We start from the raw sequence: 19,446 nt of genomic DNA on the forward strand, positions 1-19,446 counted from the left end.
TTAGTAATCAAAGAATCACTAACATGGGGGGGGAAATCACATATTTATGATATGTATTTTGTGATTCTCAAATGAAGGTGATTCTGACCCCCAGAGGACATGGCAACGTCTGGAGACATTTTTGACTGTCACAACTTGAGGGGATGGAAAGGAGGGGGAGAGAAAAGATGATATTGGCACATAGAAGGCAGAGGTCAGGAGTGCTGCTAAGCATCCTGCAACACACAGGTCAGCCCCTGCTACCCAACAAATAATCGTCTGGGCCCAAATCTCAATAATCGAGAAACCCTATTATTTACTATTTATAGTAAAGACCCACTATCCAAAGAAAGTGCCTGCAAACCTTTTCTGTAAAGGACAAGATAGTAGTAGATATTTTCAGCTTTTTCTAGCTTTGCAGGCCATATAATCTCTGTCACAAGCAGGCAACTCAATAAAAGCAGCCACAGACTATATGTAAATAAATGGGCAAGGCTATTCCAATAAAACTTAATTTACAAAAAAATGGGCCACTAGCCCATGACTACTGACATTTTGCCAGTTCTTTTACTAAAGAAAAAGATTTAAACTTCTTAATTAGCAACCCCAAACCTTTCATAACAACTCAAATTTGCTTTTCTTCCAGTTACTGCGAAGAAGGGCCGATTCTTTCTAGGGACAAATACTGAGTCTAGTATTAAAAAGAATGAAGGACATAATGACTGCCTGTAAGAAGGTTTTTAATAGACTAAATCTTACTACATTTAATTCACTCTGCCAAGCCCTCTTCCATTCCAATCAACCTGGTCTCTTCACTGTTTTAAAACGATTACTGTGCTTTCCCATATTCAAGATACCAACAAAGTGAATTATACATTCAACCTCATTCTCTCTTCTTTTTTTTTTGTCTTTTTTGCTATTTCTTGGGGCTGCTCCCTCGGCATATGGAGGTTCCCAGGTTAGTGGTCTAATCAGAGCTGTAGCCACCGGCCTACGCCAGAGCCACAGCAACACAGGATCCGAGCCACGTCTGCAACCCACACCACAGCTCACGGCAACACCGGATAGTTAACCCACTGAGCAAGGCCAGGGATCGAACCCGCAACCTCATGGTTCCTAGTCGGATTCGTTAACCACTGCGCCGCCATGGGAACTCCTCATTCTCGCTTTTTAAGTGAATGTTAAGAGCTGCGATTCTCTAGCAGGCACCGTTTATAATCAGTTTCAGAACAAGTCAAGTAAAACAAAATGTTTAAAGATGAACAGACTTTTAGAAAGAGAGGAAAGTGCTACAACTTCCACGCTGAAACTCACCTCTCCCTGCACCCTAAATGCCTTCCACCTTGAACTCACCTCTCCCTGCACCCTGACAAGGGCGAGTATAGGAGTTCAAAACTAAGTGAAGACTGCTAACACAGTCAAAAAACAAAAAATGCAAGCAGAGAGTCTCAAAATGAGCAAAACCTTTTTCAAAACCCCACACTGTAATAACATACTGGTCCTTCATTAATGCTACGTCATACTAGATAAATGAGAACCACATACAGTGGGTGCCTCTTATAACCCAGCCCCGTTAAGACAGACGAGCCAACTGGAGGTAAAGGTTTCATGAAGCCAAAATCTCCCAAATTTTTTTTCTTTTTTCTTTTTAGGGCCACATCCGAGGCACATGGAGGTTCCCAGGCTAGGGGTTGAATCGGCGCTGTAGCCGCCGGCCTACGCCAGAGCCACAGCAACGCGGGATCTGAGTCTCATCTACAACCTACACCACAGCTCACGGCAATGCTGGATCCTTAACCCACTGAGCAAGGCCAGCGATCGAACCTGAAACCCGATGGTTCCTAGTCAACTGTTCCCACTTCGCCACAACGAGAATTCCACATCTCCTAAATTGATGGCTGCCTGGAGGAATGAGTGAGACTGAAGAACTGCCCTGTCCTTACACATTCCTATATTGCTTAATGGTTTACAAGAGCCACACATTTTATATTTTAAAAACAGAATCAGGAGTTCCCGTCGTGGCGCAGTGGTTAACGAATCCGACTAGGAACCATGAGGTTGCGGGTTCGGTCCCTGCCCTTGCTCAGTGGGTTAACGATCTGGCGTTGCCGTGAGCTGTGGTGTAGGTCGCAGACACGGCTCGGATCCCGCGTTGCTGTGGCTCTGGCGTAGGCCTGTGGCTACAGCTCCGATTCGACCCCTAGCCTGGGAACCTCCATATGCCGCAGGAGCAGCCCAAGAAATAGCAAAAAGACAAACAAAACAAAACAAAACAAAACAAAAAAAAACAGAATCAAGTGAAAAACTGAAAAAGGTAAAGAATTATGACTATGATATTACAGACAACTCTCCCATGTAACCATAACCCATCAACTCACCATTTTAAAACTCAAGTGTATTTCCTCCCTCCCCCACCACCCAGTCCCTTCCCCAGTCTGCCCCTGGCCTCCAGCCCCTGGGGGCAGCTGGGAGGGTGTCTCTGGGTCTTTCCTACTCCTCCCTTTCTTTCTGTTCATGTCGCTCCAGCTGGCTGTAATGCTTTTTAATATCGCACTGAAGGTTTTTTAAATAAAATTTAACAAAAAAGAGAAGAAAAAAACCCCTCAAATATAAAAAACAAACACGGAATTAAGACTGTTACAACAACAATGGGGTAAAAAAGTTTTTCTATAAATAAAATAATTGGCAACAATGTTGTAGGTGCTATAAAGTTTGGTTGTGATGACTGTTATACATCTACAAATGTAATTAAATTCATTAAGTAATTTTTTAAAATGTTATAGCAATTATTCTAAGAAATGTATTTATGCTGGCAAAAGAAAAATAATTTATTAAGTCCCAAATTAGCACTTTTCATTTTCCTGACCAGAATTCAGTATTTTAAAAAGTAAAAGATAGAGGGAGTTCCTGTTGTGACTCAGTGATAACCAATCCACCTAGTATCCATAAGGCTACAAGTTCGATCCCTGGCCTCACTCAGTGGGGTAAGGATCCAGGGTTGCCGTGAGCTGTGGTATAGTTCGCAGATGTAGCTCTGATCCCAAGTTGCTGTGGCTGTGGCGTAGTTTGGCAGCTGCAGTTCTGATTAGACTCCTAGTCCGGAACCTCCATATGCCACAGGTGCAGGCCTAAAAAGCAAAAAAAAAAAAAGTGAGAGGAAAAGAGAGAAAAAATCAAAAGCAAAGGTACTATCCGTTTTTTTTAATTCCAAAAATAATTAAGAATATACTAAGTACAAAGGTTTCCTATAGTTACTAAAAATGAACAGGCAAGCATTTATATTTAAATAACTAGAGTCTTTCCTTGTTCTTAAACAAGACAGTCTCTTTTTATCTAATTAGAAAAATGATACCAAAGTTAGACAAAAAAGTAGATTATCTAAAAAATACAAAACAGGAGTTCCTGTCTTGGCACAGTGGTTAACGAACCCGACTGATATCCATGAGGATGCAGGTTTGATCCCTGGCCTTGCTCAGTGGGTTAAGGATCCAGTGCTGCCGTGAGCTGTGGTGTAAGTCGCAGACATGGCTTGGATCCTGTGTTGCTGTGGCTGTGGTGTAGGCTGGCAGCTACAGCTCCGATTTGACCCCTAGCCTGGGAACCTCCAGATACTGTGGGTGTAGCACTGAAAAGACAAAAAGACCAAAAAAAAATATGTGTGTGTGTGTGTGTGTGTGTACACATACATACACATATTAAAAACCACAAACAAGTTTAAAAAAAGCCATCAACACTTCAAATCATGATGACAAATTATGGAATCATCACAAAAAGCTTTTGTTGCTGGTTTGCTTACAGTGTACCCAACATTTTAAACCACTCTACTTAACTAGTGGTTGGGCTCCGATAACCTCAATAACCTAAAACATGGGCATGAACCACTCACTACCAGTGTTCCCCAACACTGAGCACTGGAATAAAACAAGCCTAGGTTCCAAGCCAAAGCTGCAGTTTACTCTCAGAGTAATAAGTTACTTAACTCCTCTAGTCCTTCATTTCTTCATCTGTGGGAGGCCCATTCCTCATGGATACAGTGATTTGGAAGATTAGAATAATGCATTTCAAGTGCTTCGGACTGTGCCTAGACCTATACAAAAACTGTCTGCTATCACAAAGCTCAAGCACTATAAACCACAGGACTAATGATCCTCCAGACAGATTTCTACTAAATTGGCAGCAGACTTTATGTCAGCACATGGAAATCTTATTAGAAAGGGGGCAAAAGGTGTGGGAGCAGAGTCAGGACAGAACCGCAGTAGCCCCTGATCTCAGGTTATTACCCTACAATGCGGCTACAAGTGTCATAATGAACTGGCAGCATCTGATCACATTCCAAATCAGCGTTCAAGGATTATGAAGGCAGGAAATGCATAAATTAATATTTGAAAGATTCTCATCGGAAATTATTAAATTTTTGAAAATTGGACATTTAAAAAGTCCACATTTCAATTATTTTGAAAATTCATTGATGTAAAACTGATGGCCCATTACAGATAAATGAGCTGTTTCCTCCTGAAAAGAGAAAGGATCTAAATCAAGACGATCAAATTAGCATTCTTACAACTTTATGTCAGGGGACCATTATTATTCAGGGCACTGTTCTAACTTGCAATGTGTGGTTTATTAGAAAAGAAACTGTATTTATTTGAGATTTCCCTTCTTTTTTGGCCCTGCCCCAGCATGTGGAAGTTCCTGGGCAAGAGATCAAACCCACTGCAGTGACAACGCCAGATGCTTAACCTGCTGAACTACCAGAGAACGCCGAGATTTCCTTTTCTTCTCTTAGCAGTACTCATGAATATGCCTTATGCATTTATTAGAAACAACTGTTAGAAGTCAGTGGGTTTTTTTTCTTTTTAGGGCCGCACCTGCAGCACATGCAAGTTCCCAGGGTTGAGTGGGAGCTGCAGCTGCCGGCCTACTCCACAGCCACAGCAATGCAGGATCCAAGCCGAGTCTGTGACCTATGCTGCAGCTTGCCGCAACAGCAGATCCTTAACCCACTGAGTGGGGCCAGGGATTGAACCCACATCCTTATGGACACTATATTGGGTTCTTAACCCACTGAGCCATAATGGGAACTCCAGAAGTCAGTATTTTATGTAGATACAGTAATGATTACACAGCCATATAATATATACGCCAAAAATACAGAATATAAACTTTCTTGGACTAATTTAATCTACCTATATATGATTATCCAACTTATTTATAAATAAACTTTTTATAAAAGCCTTTTTTGGTATAACAATCAAGCTCATGAAAATATAAGGAAGTAATATCTCTTTAAAAAATCTGTTCTGGGGAGTTCCTGTCGTGGCTCAGCAGAAACGAATCTGACTAGCATCCACGAGGACGCAGGTTCAATCCCTGGCCTCACTCAGGGGGTTAAGGATCCGGCGTTGCCATGAACTGTGGTGTAGGTCGCAGATGCGGCTAGGGTCTGACGTGGCTGTGGCGTAGGCCGGCAGCTGAGTGGGGTCTGAGCCCTACTTAAACATGCCCAGTGTTCACCAGAAGAATCAGACCTGTCCAAACCCTGCCAAGGAGTAAGATAGAAATAAAGGCTGGAAAAGACAACTGAAGCAGTGAAGTACAGCACTTAGATGATGATACCAGTGGGAGAATTAACCATGGAAAGGAAAAAGGACCGCACCCCTCCTCTCCCCCCGCCAAAACTGAAGAAAAAGAGATTTTAAAGTCAGTGATAAATAAGTTAAAGGATTACTTACCACCAAGGTGGGTGCTGTCAATAGTCCCCAAGCAAAAAACTCCAAAAAGATGACGATAACCGCATGATAAACACTAGGAGAACCTATTCCTTGAGGCTAGAAAGACAGATTTTCAAAAAGTTAACAGTGCATTCCAGAATTACTAACAATAATGAAAAGAGTCAATAAATATTTATGGAGGAGTTCCTGTCATGGCGCAGCAGAAAACAAATCTGACTGGGAACCATGAGGTTTCGGGTTCGATCCCTGGCCTCGCTCAGTGAGTTAAGGATCAGCGTGGATCTGGCATTGCTGTGGCTGCAGCATAAGCCTGCAGCTACAGATCCGATTAGACCTCTAGCCTGGGAACCTCCACATGCCACAGGTGCAGCCCTAAAAAGACAAAAAAAAAAAAAAACCATATATATATATATATATATATATATATATATATATATGGACACACACACACACATTTATGGAGAACATACATGTAGTGGGCACTATGCCAAACACCTGTCCCTGTCCTCAAGGTGATGGGGGGGACATGGTACATTATATGGGCACAGTGTGCTAAGGGAGTGCCGAGTCCAGGGTGCGGATGGGAATATCAGAGTTCCAGGAAGAAGGCTGAAAGGATGGAAGGAGGTGGGCTGGGAGCGGGAAGGAGGACAGGAGAGGTCAAGGAAGCAGCCTGCAGAAGAGCGTAACCCTTCCTGAGAGCAGAAGCATTAGTTCAGAACACTGGAGCAGGGCTGCACACTGGGAGCGTGGAAAGGTGAGCTAGAGGCATGAAGAGCTAACCTCCCTCCATGCTGAGTCTAGGTTCAATTCTGAAGGCGGTAGGGAACTACTGAAGTTTGTCAAGTAAGATTCACGTGGTCAGATGAAAGTTTTAAGAAAAATCAGGAGTTCCCGTCGTGGCGCAGTGGTTAACGAATCCGACTAGGAACCATGAGGTTGCGGGTTCGGTCCCTGCCCTTGCTCAGTGGGTTAACGATCCGGCGTTGCCCTGAGCTGTGGTGTAGGTTGCAGACGCGGCTCGGATCCCGCGTGGCTGTGGCTCTGGCGTAGGCCGGTGGCTACAGCTCCGATTCAACCCCTAGCCTGGGAGCCTCCATATGCCGTGGGAGCAGCCCTAGAAATGGCAAAAAAAAAAAAAAAGAAAGATCATTCTGGCAAAGATGTAGCAAACAGATCAAAAGGGGGCAAAACTAAGAAAGGTTTACCGTTAGGAGGCAACCGCACTAATCTCAAAACATAAATGAACCATTTGGCAAGAATCATAACAGACACCAACACGGCTAAAAAGCAGAAACATCCTGAGTAGTATGTGAGAGAGAGGGGATTTACATACACAAGGAAGACAACACAAAATTAACTTTACACTGCTACTAGAGATATCTGAAGAATCTCTGCAGTTGTTGGAGTCATGTTTCTGAGGGTCATATTAAATTGACGGAAAAGCAAATGACGTAACATTAACTCAGTCCTCATTAACAAGTTTCTATAACAGACAAGTCTAATCAGTACATACAATATCACATTTAAATTTCAAAAATATATTCAGTAGTCTTATGTCCAAAATATTAACAGTGTTTAGATTTCTCTAAACACTAAAAATGATGCTACATCATTTAAAAAAAACAGACGTCTCTCCCAAACTGCAGAATTTAGGCACCTGAAAATCCTCTTGGTAGGAGAACCTGCAGCTGAGGAATCAGAGACAACAATGGTGGGGTGGGGGTTGGGAGATAAAAGATTTGAAGGACCATGGCTGGGAATGAATCTGTGCAATATCTCATGCATTCAACAAACATTTAGAGTACCCACTATGTACCAGAGGTGCTAGGATTACAAAAACCAGTAAGACACACTCCCTGATCTCAAGGAGTTCACAGTCTAGAGAGGAAGAAACCTCATTATAATCATCTAGTTACATGTAAATGCAGGAAGAGATGTAACAAGTTACGAAGCAGGAAAGGTTACTGCAAGAAGAGGCAGCAGTGAGCACAATCACACTGGAGAAAAAACCGGAAGCAGACAACAGCCAGGACAGTTTAAGGCTGAAAGGAAGGCAGAAGGGGTAGCCTCTAAGCTCTGTTAAGGATTTCTTATCTTCACTCTAGAGAAATAGGAAACCACTGAAGGGTTTTAATACGATGATGTGATGACACCTGCATTTTTCAATACATCACGGTGGTGTTCTAAGGACATCACTGAGGAGCAAACCGCATGCAGAAGGAGGCTCTCTGAATCAGTTTACTCAGACACCGAGGGCGCGAAACAGGGGAGTGGCTCGGACGCTGGACGGGAGGGAATGGACATAAGAAGCTGGGATTTGAAACGGACAGAACTGGCCAAGTGTGGGAGGGAGAGTCAAGAAGCCTTCCAAGTTTTTAGCTTGCTTGTCTACCAGGGAAGTTGGAAGCTTCCTAGCTCTTTTCTCCCCATGAGGCTCAAATTTACTTCAGGTCCTATCCAAGAAATAGCCTTTGAACTTAAGACATTTCTATTGTCCTTTGAGGGCTGGTTAAAATAATTAATTAGCGGTAGGTAAGTGTTACATCTTAAACCACTGGAGTGGGTGAATCAAGTGTGAAGTGAGCAGTGGGGCTAAGACGGAATCCCAAGAAACACCAACACTGAAGTACAGGTGACCCCTGAACAACACAGGGCTTAGGGGCACCAACCCTCGGCACAGCCAAAAAGCCACGTGTGACTTTTCAGTCAACCCTCCGTATGCAGGTTCACATCTGCAGATTCATCCAAGCCCAGGTCGCGTAGTGCTGCAGCGGGTATTTACTGGAAAAAATCCATGTGTAAGTGGACCCATTCAGTTCCAAGCTGTGCTGTTGACAGATGAACTGTAGTGGACCCCATGAAGATAAAGAAGGAACAATCAGAGAAATGTGAGGAGAATCAAGAGAATACACTGGCAGAGATGTCAACGGAACAGTTTTAGGAAAGGGGTAAAGAGCAGCACCAAACAGAGCACGTGCAGTGAGATAAGGTAGAAAGGTTCATGGGATTGGGTAAGTTCCAAACTGGTTTTGTTCACCACCACAGATTCTCAGCACCTATCAGAATGCCAAGGAGAACTTGTCAGGGCCTTTAATATGCTAATTTATATAATGAATCTCCAAGAAGATACAGCGTGTACCATTTCCCAAACTTGACCATGGACTCCTTCTGCAACACGAAAGATAGTATTTCATGACAGCTGAACTCCCTGAAAACTGTTTGGTGAGTGCTGGTAAAAAGATGATAATTAAATACAATGCGTATGAATATACACATAAAGCCAGAAGCTTGGAAGAAAAGTGTTAAAAGACGGAGTTCCCGTCGTGGCGCAGTGGTTAACGAATCCGACTAGGAACCATGAGGTTGCGGGTTCGGTCCCTGCCCTTGCTCAGTGGGTTAACGATCCGGCGTTGCCGTGAGCTGTGGTGTAGGTTGCAGACGCAGCTCGGATCCCGCGTTGCTGTGGCTCTGGCGTAGGCCGGTGGCTACAGCTCCGACTCAACCCCTAGCCTGTGAACCTCCATATGCCGCGGGAGTGGCCCAAGAAATAGCAACAACAACAAAAAAGACAAAAGACAAAAAAAAAAAAGAAAGAAAAGTGTTAAAAGTGGTTACTTAGGAGTTCCCTTGGGGTGCAGTGGGTTAAGGATCTGCATTGTCACTGCAGCAGCTCGGGTCGCTGTTGTGGCGTGGGCTCCATCTCTGGCCCCAGAATTTCCACATGCCCGGGGTGTGGCCACAAAAAAAAAAAAAAAAAAGGCTGCTTAAGTGAAGAATGCTTAATCATTCAAGGACAGCATTGGGAAAGCTTCTTAGAAGAGTAAGATAGAGTAGGGATAAAGCAAAGGGAATGGACACAAAACGTATTTAGCAGAAGAGAAAGGACTCAGTGGCTGACTAGATGCAGCAGAAGAGGACAGAGAAGATCAAAGATGAAATGATTTCAGTTTCTGCCTTGGTCAGCTCAACAGTGAGGAAAGGGAAAAGAATAAAAGATTAATTAGTTTTAGGTATACTGGTTTGAGAAAAACATGTACAGCATTAGCTGAATTTCAAGAAAACAAAGTGAGTAAAATATGCGAGAAGTAGCAAAAGATATCTTAACTAGGTAAAGCATTCATACAAAAGCACTAAGACACCATAAAAATATAAAGAATGTACACAGATAATTTTAAAAATAGGTAATAACATTCTATCCTATGGAAAAAACCAAACATTCAGAAAAAGCTCTACTACAAAGGTGTTCACAGCAGCATAATTATAGTAGGAAATATGGAAATCTAAACGCTCAATCTTCAGTTACACATCCAATAATCAGATCATGGTATATAAATAAGACAGAATAATACGCAGCCAGAAACTTCACAGATAACCTTTAATAACATGTGAAAATGTTTATGGCAATGTTTGATTTTTTTAAAAATCAGAGCAGGATATAAAACTGTATACGTAATTAAACTATGAAGAGCAAAATAAAAACTCACCTCAGTGTTAATAGTGTTTATATTAGGCAATGATTTTAAGTGACATAAAATTGTTTTTTGTTTGTCTTTTTAGGGCTGCACCCATGGCATGTGGAGGTTCCCAAGCTAGGGGTCTAATCGGAGCTGTAGCTGCCGGCCTACACTACAGCCACAGCAACACCAGATCCAAGCCATGTCTGCGACCTACACCACTGCTCACGGCAAGGCCGGATCCTTACCTGTGTCCTCATGGATGTTAGTCAGATTAGTTACCACCCGCTGAGCCATGATGGAACGCCCATAAAATTGTTTCTTATGCTATTACCCGTTTTCTAAATCTTTTCTAAAAGGCATGACTGTACTTTAAATAAGAAATAGGCTTGTCCCTCCTAAACCATTCTCTCATATTTCCCAGAATTTGGAGAGAAAAAAAATTGCCTAAGGTACTAGCAGTTTTGAGAGTTGTATTATATCATATTCATCTATCCTGTTTTATTTTATTTATTTATTTTTTTTGTCTTTTTAGCTATTTCTTGGGCCGCTCCCTCGGCATATGGAGGTTCCCAGGCTAGGGGTCCAATCAGAGCTGCAGCCACACTGGCCTACGCCAGAGCCACAGCAACGTGGGATCCGAGCCGCATCTGCAACCTACCCTACAGCTCACGGCAACGCTGGATTGTTAACCCACTGAGCAAGGGCAGGGACCGAACCCGCAACCTCATGGTTCCTAGTCGGATTCGTTAACCACTGCGCCACGACGGGAACTCCTCATCTATCCTGTTTTAAATGAATTCAAAAGTAATACACAACCTTGGAGTTCCCGTCACGGCTCAGTGGAAACGAATCTGACTAGTATTCAGGAGGACAGTATCCCTGGCCTTGCTCACTGGGTTAAGGATCTGGTGTTTCTGTGAGCTATGGTGTATCACAGACGTGGCTTGGATCCCACATTGTTGTGGCTGTGGTACAGACCCGCAGCTACAGCTCCGATTCAACCCTTAGACTGGGAACCTCCATATGCCTCGGATACAGCCCTAAAAGACCAAAAAAAAAAAAAAAAATGTAATACGCAACCTTAATAAAACCGAAAATTTAAAAAAATATTTTACTGAAGTAGGATTACAAAAACTTCAAGTAAGACTTTTGACATAAGGGCTGGGGATTTTTTTTTTTTTTTTTTGGCAGTAGTATGCAGCAGCTTGATGTGGCATCTCAGTGCCCAGACTAGGGATTGAACCTGGTGAAAGCACTGAATCCTAAACACTGGACCACCAGGGATCTCTCCATCATTTTTGATTGATCATCCTTTCTCTAGCATCACTGTTTACTGTAATTTATTTATTTTATTTTTTTGCCTTTTTTTTTTTTAAGGGCCACACGGGTGGCATATGGAAGTTCCCAGGCTAGGGTCCGAGCCTCGTCTGTGGCCTGCACCACAGCTCATGGCAATGTCAGATCCCTCAACCCACCGAGTGAGGCCAGGGATCGAACCCGAATCCTCACGGGTACTAGGTGGATTTGTTTCCGCAGAGCCATGATGGGAACTCCAGGGCTGGGGATTTTTAATGGACCAATGATCTATAATAAAAATTCCAGGACAATCTGGAAAGAATACAAGGGTCATGGCCTGGGCAAAGTAGAGCAGGGGCAGAGGGTTAACAGGCAAGCAGGGGGCAAATGTCTGAACAGTGAGTGGTTTACCGGCATCAAGAGTAGAAAGTTCAGCATAATGAGATCATATTAAAAGATGACACTTGAGGATTCTCAAAAGAATTGAGTACAAAGTGAAAAATTCTGAAGGAGACAAATTTGAACATAAACTAACTCAATACCCAACCCCAAATGCCAAGAGATGTCACCTAAAAGGCACAGCATTTACTACCAAAGTCCGTTCAGCCAAGTAAGTTCTCTCTTACGGAGGCATGAGAGATGGATCCACGGCGGTCACCTCTAACTTCAAGCTCAGAAGTCAAGGATGATCTCCTCTGACCCCACCTCCACTCTCCAATCTTAACTCCCATTTTCCAAATCATACTTTCTGTTAGTAACACATCTGGTTTCATCATCTAGGCTATGGCTAAGCCTTTTAAAATCTATTTATTCTACTATCTTGTAACACTAAATAACAAAGTTATATTTTGCTTTGTAAAGTATCTGTTTCATTTGATTTAACCTAAATTTACCTTTTTTCCAGCTCATGCTCTCTGATGCAGGCCCTGTGCTTTATTCTCCTATGATCTGGAGCAGTAGCACACGCATAGCAAAAAATGCTTACTAAGTGTTTGTAGAACTAAAATGAATTACTTTGTAAGTCTCCTCTAACTATCACTTTAGGCAGTCAGTATATAGTTATTATATTTAAACACTGTTAAAAGTGCAAGATATTAAATCTGTAACTTCTATTAAATCCTTCTTCTATACTCTGATATCCCACTGTTACCAACTGTATCATCTCTTATGTGCACTTACACCTGAGATTACAGTAATAAAAAAGATTACAAAAATTTACAAAAAACTTACAATGACTTACATTCATAATCTTATCTACCCCCTAACCTTTCAAGTTAGATACCATTATCTCCATTTTACAGTCCAGTCAATCCAGGCAACTGTGGAGCCCAAGTCTGGAGCTGCACTGGCTGCAGGGGCTGTTACACCACATTCACTGCCCCAGACCGCTCTTCTCTTAATTGCAGGGGTCCAATCTTAACCATTTTAGTATCCCAGTGCATACAGAGCCCAGTATCTAGTACAGAGGGGATTTCGTGCCCTCTTCATGACAGTCACGCTTGGTGACCTAAGTCACTAGGTGACTTGCGTATGTCACTGTACCTCTCTTAGCAGTTGGGTGTAAACTATCAATTGCTTAACTAAACACTTGTCTCTCAAATTCTGAGTCTATGACTGTTCGCTCAACGTGAGTTTACCAACAGTTACTATGCAGGATATTGGCTTTAATAACTCCTCTTAACTTCCCATCAATGAATCAGGGACTTATATGGATTGTTGACCAGGAGAAAGAAGTAATTCCACCAGTAACTGGGCATTATAATGCCATTAAAAACCTGTTTATTAAATAGGATATCATTATGTGAGGAAACCATAAGAACAAGCCAAACTGAGGCTCATTCTTCAAATCAATGGCCTAGATTATTAAAAAAAAGTCAATATTGGAGTTGCTGAGGTGGTGCGACGGGATCTGCTGTGTCTCTGGAGTGCTGGGATGCAGGTTCAATACCCCGCCCAACAAGGTGGGTAAAGAATCCAGCATTGCTGCAGCCGTGCAGAAGCCACAAATGTGGCTCAGATCTGATCCCAGCTTGGGATCTCCATAGCCACAGGGCAGCCAAAAAAGGGGAAAAAATATGTCAACATCACCATCAAAAACAAACAAAAAGCTATTCTAGACTGAAGAGAAATGGCAACTAAATGTAATAATTAAATTCTGCATTCAAAAAAAAGACTCTAAAGGGAGTTCCTGTGACAAAGGTTTGATCCCTGGCCTCGCTCAGTGGGTTAAGGATCCAGCATTGCCGTGAGCTTCAGTGTAGACACAGCTCGGATCCCATGTTGCTGTGGCTATGGGGTAGGCCAGAAGCTATAGCGCCAATTGGACCCCTAGCCTGGGAACTTTCATATGCCACGGGTGCGGCCCTAAAAAGACAAAAAAAAAAAAAAAAAGACTATAAAGAACATGACTGGGAAAATTGGGGAAATGTGACCATGGTCCTCTATATTACACAACAGTATGTGTTAATGTTAGATTTTCTAAGTGTGGTGATTATGCTGTGGACTGTGAGAGAATATCTATTCTTAGGTGATACATCTGGAATGTTTTAGGGGTAAAGTGTCATGATGTCTATCTACTACTAACTCAAATGATTCAGAAAAAAATGAAATATATAGAGAGAAAAAGAAAAACAAATGGGGCAAAATGTTAACAACTGCTTAATCATGAATCTATGCGACAGGGAAACGTATTCATTATGTTACTCTTGCAAATTTTCTACAGTTTTGAAAATTCTCAAAATAAAAGTTGAGAAAATACAAAGCTTGACAAGAATCAAATTAAGCTATGAAGGAAAAAATGTAGAATTTAGAATTTAATACTGACAAGTTATCAATCAAGGATGAGGATAAGGAGTTTCTGCTGTGGCACAGGTTAAGGAGCCCACAGGCCAAGAGGGTTAAGGATCTAGCATTGCTGCAGGTGTGGTGTAGGTCACAGCTGCAGTTTGGATTTGATCCCTGGCCTGGGAATTTCCATATGCTGGGGGTGTGGCCAAAAAAAAAAAAAGAAAAAAAGAGAGAAGGTAGAATTAATCTTCAGAAAGAAACACTGATTTTCCTCTGAACAACACATAATTAAGGTGACTAAAATAATTTAATGTAAAAGTCTTACACACAAAAAGAAAAAGCAGTTTAATTATAGACATATGAGATCTGGAGATTCTCATAGAAGAACACTAAAATAAAAACTCCTTTAGAAAATACTGTGATTACGAAGCATGGGATCCTGACACATTATGGCATAACTGGAGGAAATAAAGCTTTACTGCTAGTATTTGGCATCATGTTTCTTCTCTCACAAAGTCAGTTGCTCTTTTCTCATTTTCCAGGCCTTAGTCAGGCAAGGCAAGGCTTGCTACATTGTGAGCAAAAAGGAAACTGATCGCTAACTTCCCCAAAGTTATGAATCACTATAAACAGGTAGAGACACTATTATACTAAGTAAGTCACTTTGGCTTAATTTTCAGTAAAACATTAAAATTATTTTGTTGCTGTGTTATGGATCAGTTTTGAAGAGATACTCAATATTTGTACATCATCACAGAGGTGAAGAGGTATTGGTTAGATTGCTCCTAAACAGAATGAGATACATTTCTTAAAAACATTCAACAAGATTATAGTGAGAACAACTTTTACTCTTCAGTAAAAAAGGTCTACAGCTTAAGACTGTATTGCCTTGTGGTAAATTCTGAAAAGATAAGTAACATGATCATCTACTGCATCCTCCATTTCAAAGAGGAATGTGTGGCTGGCCGTTAAATCATCATTACATTACGTGCTTATCCCTGAGAACAGCTAATGGGTTAGGCAGTTCAAATTTGACTACCGAGTGAACTCACTAAAACGGCAAAATAAAATTAAAAAGTAAAAAAAACCAAACTCATCAGCACAAAATTCAAACTATCACCCTTGTTTAGGATGGAGCCTAAGCTCAAGACTGGTCTTCTACGATCTCCACTCAATTTATAACAGCTAGATGATAACACACAGACCTCCTCTTGTTTTAAAAAGACTTCCTAAGAAGTATTTCCTGTGGTAGAATTCATAACTGTACATATACATTCCTGAGAAAGCAGACCCAAGGTAAGAATAAGCTACTATATCTGGCCCTGGAAGAGACAAAACTCACTTCAAACCAATCACTTGTTAGAAATAACTGGACATTTTTCACATTGTCTGAGACACAGACCTATAACTGTAACCACAAAACAATAAAGATTGTATGAAAAAAACAAGCAAACTTTAAGTCAGAAGGAAAACTCTGTTTCTGACAATAAGACAACTCATGTAAATAACTCTTGGCTCTTAGCCTCTACAAAGAATACTTATAAACAATATGGTAGTACATGACAATGATTTAACAACAAAACCAGAAGTATTTAAAAATACCAGGACGCTTTTTTTTTTTTTTGGCCATGCCCTCAGCATGTGGAAGTTCCTGGGCCAGGAATAGAACCCACACCACAGCAGGGACCCAAGCCTCTGCAACAACAAAGCAGGACCCTTAACCTGATGCACCACAAGAGAACTCTCAGAATGTACTTTTAATTCAGCTGTCCTAAATAGCCTGCAATGTATAAAAGATACAGCAAAGTGGTACATATATTAAAACATAACTAAAAAAGTGTAATCTTACACGTGGGTGCTTCACCAAGCAAATTCACCAATAATGTCACAGTTACTCTCATCAGTAAAACTAAGTAAATGATTAAGTATTCATTGAATTTAACTTGCAGAACCATTCATTCTTCAGTTACTTACATTGTTTCCAAATAGAAGAACCGTTCTAAGCTTTCTGAAAGTATACATCATTTCTGTAATCTCTCTAGAAGAACGTATGGTCAGAGAAAACTTTGCAAACAACTTCAGGATTAACAGATCCAAGAACTGCTGATACAGAGTCACACAACTTCATGTAACTTGCCCTGACTGTGAACCACTCAAATGGTACTAGCCTTGCTGGGGCTTCAGAGCCAACTGAACTACAATTTCAAGAGAAGAAACCAGCATTTAATAACTTGTGCTTAAGCTGGCTTTTCTTAGAAGGGTTTACTTCTTCTACTGTTAAAAACTACTTACTATAAACATGTGCAAAGTTTTGGGCAAATCATTAACAACTCTTCACTAACTTTGTTCGTGAATATTACAACTGGCTCATCAGACTTAAAAGAAAAATGTCATTAGCAGGAGGACAAGTGAAATAATCTTAACATTATTGAACACTAGGAAGAAAATGGAAGGGGATCAGATCAGTATAACTGGCCAGGTATGTGAAATACTGTCCAGAGCCTGTCATGTATGACCATACAGCCTCAGATACCTGATGTTCTTAACAGCAGTCTGACCAATTTTAAGCAGAGAGGCAGAAAAGCAAATGCCAGTTAAAAACTATTTTTATGCCCATAACAGTTGTATTTTCATACATGTACTGCAAAAAATTACCCTGGCACTTTTAGAAATATAACTATCCCCTGATTATATGTAGGAATAAATAAAAATAAAAATCGTCTTAAGAATGTGCTACTCAACATTTAAAAAAATCACTTTAAATGTGTTTTTATCAGTTTAAATTCATACAGTAGGCCCTGCAGAATTAAAAGCTGCGCATAGTCCCTATTCTAAAGAGGTGTCCAGTGATCTTAGAATGGAAAGCGCAGCATAAACGTACAAAGGTAACAAATGATAATACCCCCAAGCCCACAGCCCTCAAAAGTAGCTCTCATTTATTCTATGTCCCCTCTTAAAAACATATTGCTGGGGTAAAAAACAACTTTATGTCCAAAAGCAAGCTATGAATTCACCACAACTTTAATAAATCACAAGATAAAAAATTAAAATAACCTCTTCCAAATCTCACAGGATTTAACTGCTATAAAGCTAATAAAACAGAAACAACAACCTCCAGAGACAGAAATAAAACTGAACAAGGAAACCGGAAGGTGTGTTTCTTGATCACAGATTCATTCTTATCTCTTGTAAAAGATACTGATCTTAAGCATCACTTGCTTTTACAAAATACAATCCTTTGCCGATTCTATTTTGTAGATTTTATGAAGAATGAAAAATATCAAGTCCCTATGACTGACAAAGGCAATCAGTATTCTTTCAAGCTATTTCTTTCCTCACATAGTAGTTCTGACCAACTTGGTCAAAAGAGCCATGACAATTCACAGTTGATTTAATCAAAGTAATGTTTTAATTAATCAAATACAACAAAATTTGAGGACTTGAATTTCAAAGCTTCTTTTTTCACTAAATGTCAAAGCTATGACATCTACACATTTGACAGTTAAGTAAAAGTATATGCTGAAATTGTTTCATATGTTCCAAGCTTTCTAAATTTTAGCAGACTGGGACATATTCTGAAATGTCAAAAGAAAGTTGTTCTTCATTTCAAATGAATACAGCAAAGCCTCAGGGGTGGCCTCATCACATATTTAGCCCTGTGCTAGTAGTTGAGGGCTCCAACAAAATATAAGCAAATATGGGGGGAAAAGGAACCATTTCTGCCTATTTCTCGGAGAAGTGACATATGCATTTCACTTTTCCATTCTATTTCAGAACATGATATCAAAGAAGGCAACAAAGACCAGAGAGCGTAGCAATGGAGAATTTTCAGCATAAAAAAAGTATAGGCGCGTTATTTTCAATTAAGAGGCCTACGTCCCCTGCTGGTTAACGACACCACGATGCATAAAGTTTACTGTGACGACAACTGTTTCTAAAAAGCACAAATTTTGTCTCGCCCTCAATCGGTCTTCCTCTCAAACGTCTTCTAATCCTCAGGCCACGACAACTCCATCTAGTCTTTTTTGTTTTAAAATACACCAGGTGATTTGCGAAGCCCGGGGGTGAGGACTGGCCTGTGAAAACCAGCAGACTCAGGTCTAGGCCCAGGTGTCCTCTGTCACGCTCCTGCTGCGGGAAGTCAGGGGGAAGCCCACCTTCCGACGGTGTTTACCGTACAGCAGGCAGCGAAGGGCAGGAGCACCGACCCAGGACCGGCAAGAAGAGAGCGAGCGCACGACCCGGCTCCGCCGGGGTCGCCGCGCCAGATGCCACCCCGTTAGCAGCATATGGGAGGGCAGGGACTGCCCCCGGCCGCGGGGCCTGGACGGCGGGGGGGAAGGGGCGGCACCAGCGCCGCCCCGGCGACACGGTGGGCCGGCCGGCGACGGAGCCCGGCGTCGATCCCTGCCCGCGGAGGAGGAGCGCGGGGAGCTCGGGGCGGCAGGGCCTCCGGGGGCGACGGCGGAGAGGGCGGCAGGTGCGGGAGAGGCGAGCGGCTTCACCATCCGAGAGGACCGGCCCGGAGGCCGCAGGCCGGGGCGAGGAGGGGAAAGCCCCCGGCGCAGAGGCACGGGGCCCGGGAGCCCGAGACAGCAGCATCGCGGGAGGGTAGGGAGGGCGGAGGGCACCCAGGGGCGGCCGCAGGGGGCAGCGCAGGGGGCAGAGAGAGATCCGGGCCCCGAAAGACCCTCCCCGGCGCGGTACCCCCGGCTCACCGTGCCTCCGTCCTTAATGATGATCTTCTTGGCCAGCATGATACTGCGGTTCGCGGCCCGTTTCTTCTTCTTCCCCTGGGTCATTTTACCATCCTCGACTCCTGGCGCTGCTGCAGCCACTCCCGGGGCGGCCGGCCCCAGCGGCGAGTGCCGTCCCGCCACTACTGCCGGGCCGAGCCGCTCGGGGCGCCCGCCGCCATCTTGAGGGCCCGGCCTGCCTCCGGCGGCGCGTCACATCGTGCGATCGGCCGACTAGCCCGCCCCGCCCACGTGACGCCGCCCCGCCCACGTGACGCTGCCCCGCCCGCTCGGCCGCCGGGTGGCGGCGCGCGCCTCAGCGATCCCGGACGGAGCGAGCCATTCACCAGCTCGCTCGAGCCTCACAGCCGCCCTGGGCGCTGGGGCCCGCGGAAGTCCCCCGTAACGGAGGAGGAATTGTAAATTTCTAAAAGTTACCTGCTCCTGGAAAGAGCC

The 19,446-nt window shown here is 42.8% G+C and overlaps 1 protein-coding gene across 1 annotated transcript in view; it reads right to left on the minus strand.

Annotated features, from left to right (window-relative positions):
* The window catches only part of MFSD14A (major facilitator superfamily domain containing 14A), a 41,335-nt gene extending 22,128 nt beyond the window's left edge, over positions 1 to 19,207 (minus strand). Inside the window, 2 exon segments of the mRNA XM_047785208.1 lie at positions 5,712 to 5,807; positions 18,973 to 19,207. Coding sequence (XP_047641164.1) covers positions 5,712 to 5,807; positions 18,973 to 19,056 — 180 coding nt within the window. The 5' untranslated portion in view covers positions 19,057 to 19,207.
* Between the last annotated feature and the right edge of the window lie 239 nt (positions 19,208 to 19,446).

The sequence above is a fragment of the Phacochoerus africanus genome, chromosome 6 (genome assembly GCF_016906955.1).
Source record: "Phacochoerus africanus isolate WHEZ1 chromosome 6, ROS_Pafr_v1, whole genome shotgun sequence".
Classification (NCBI taxonomy): domain Eukaryota; kingdom Metazoa; phylum Chordata; class Mammalia; order Artiodactyla; family Suidae; genus Phacochoerus; species Phacochoerus africanus.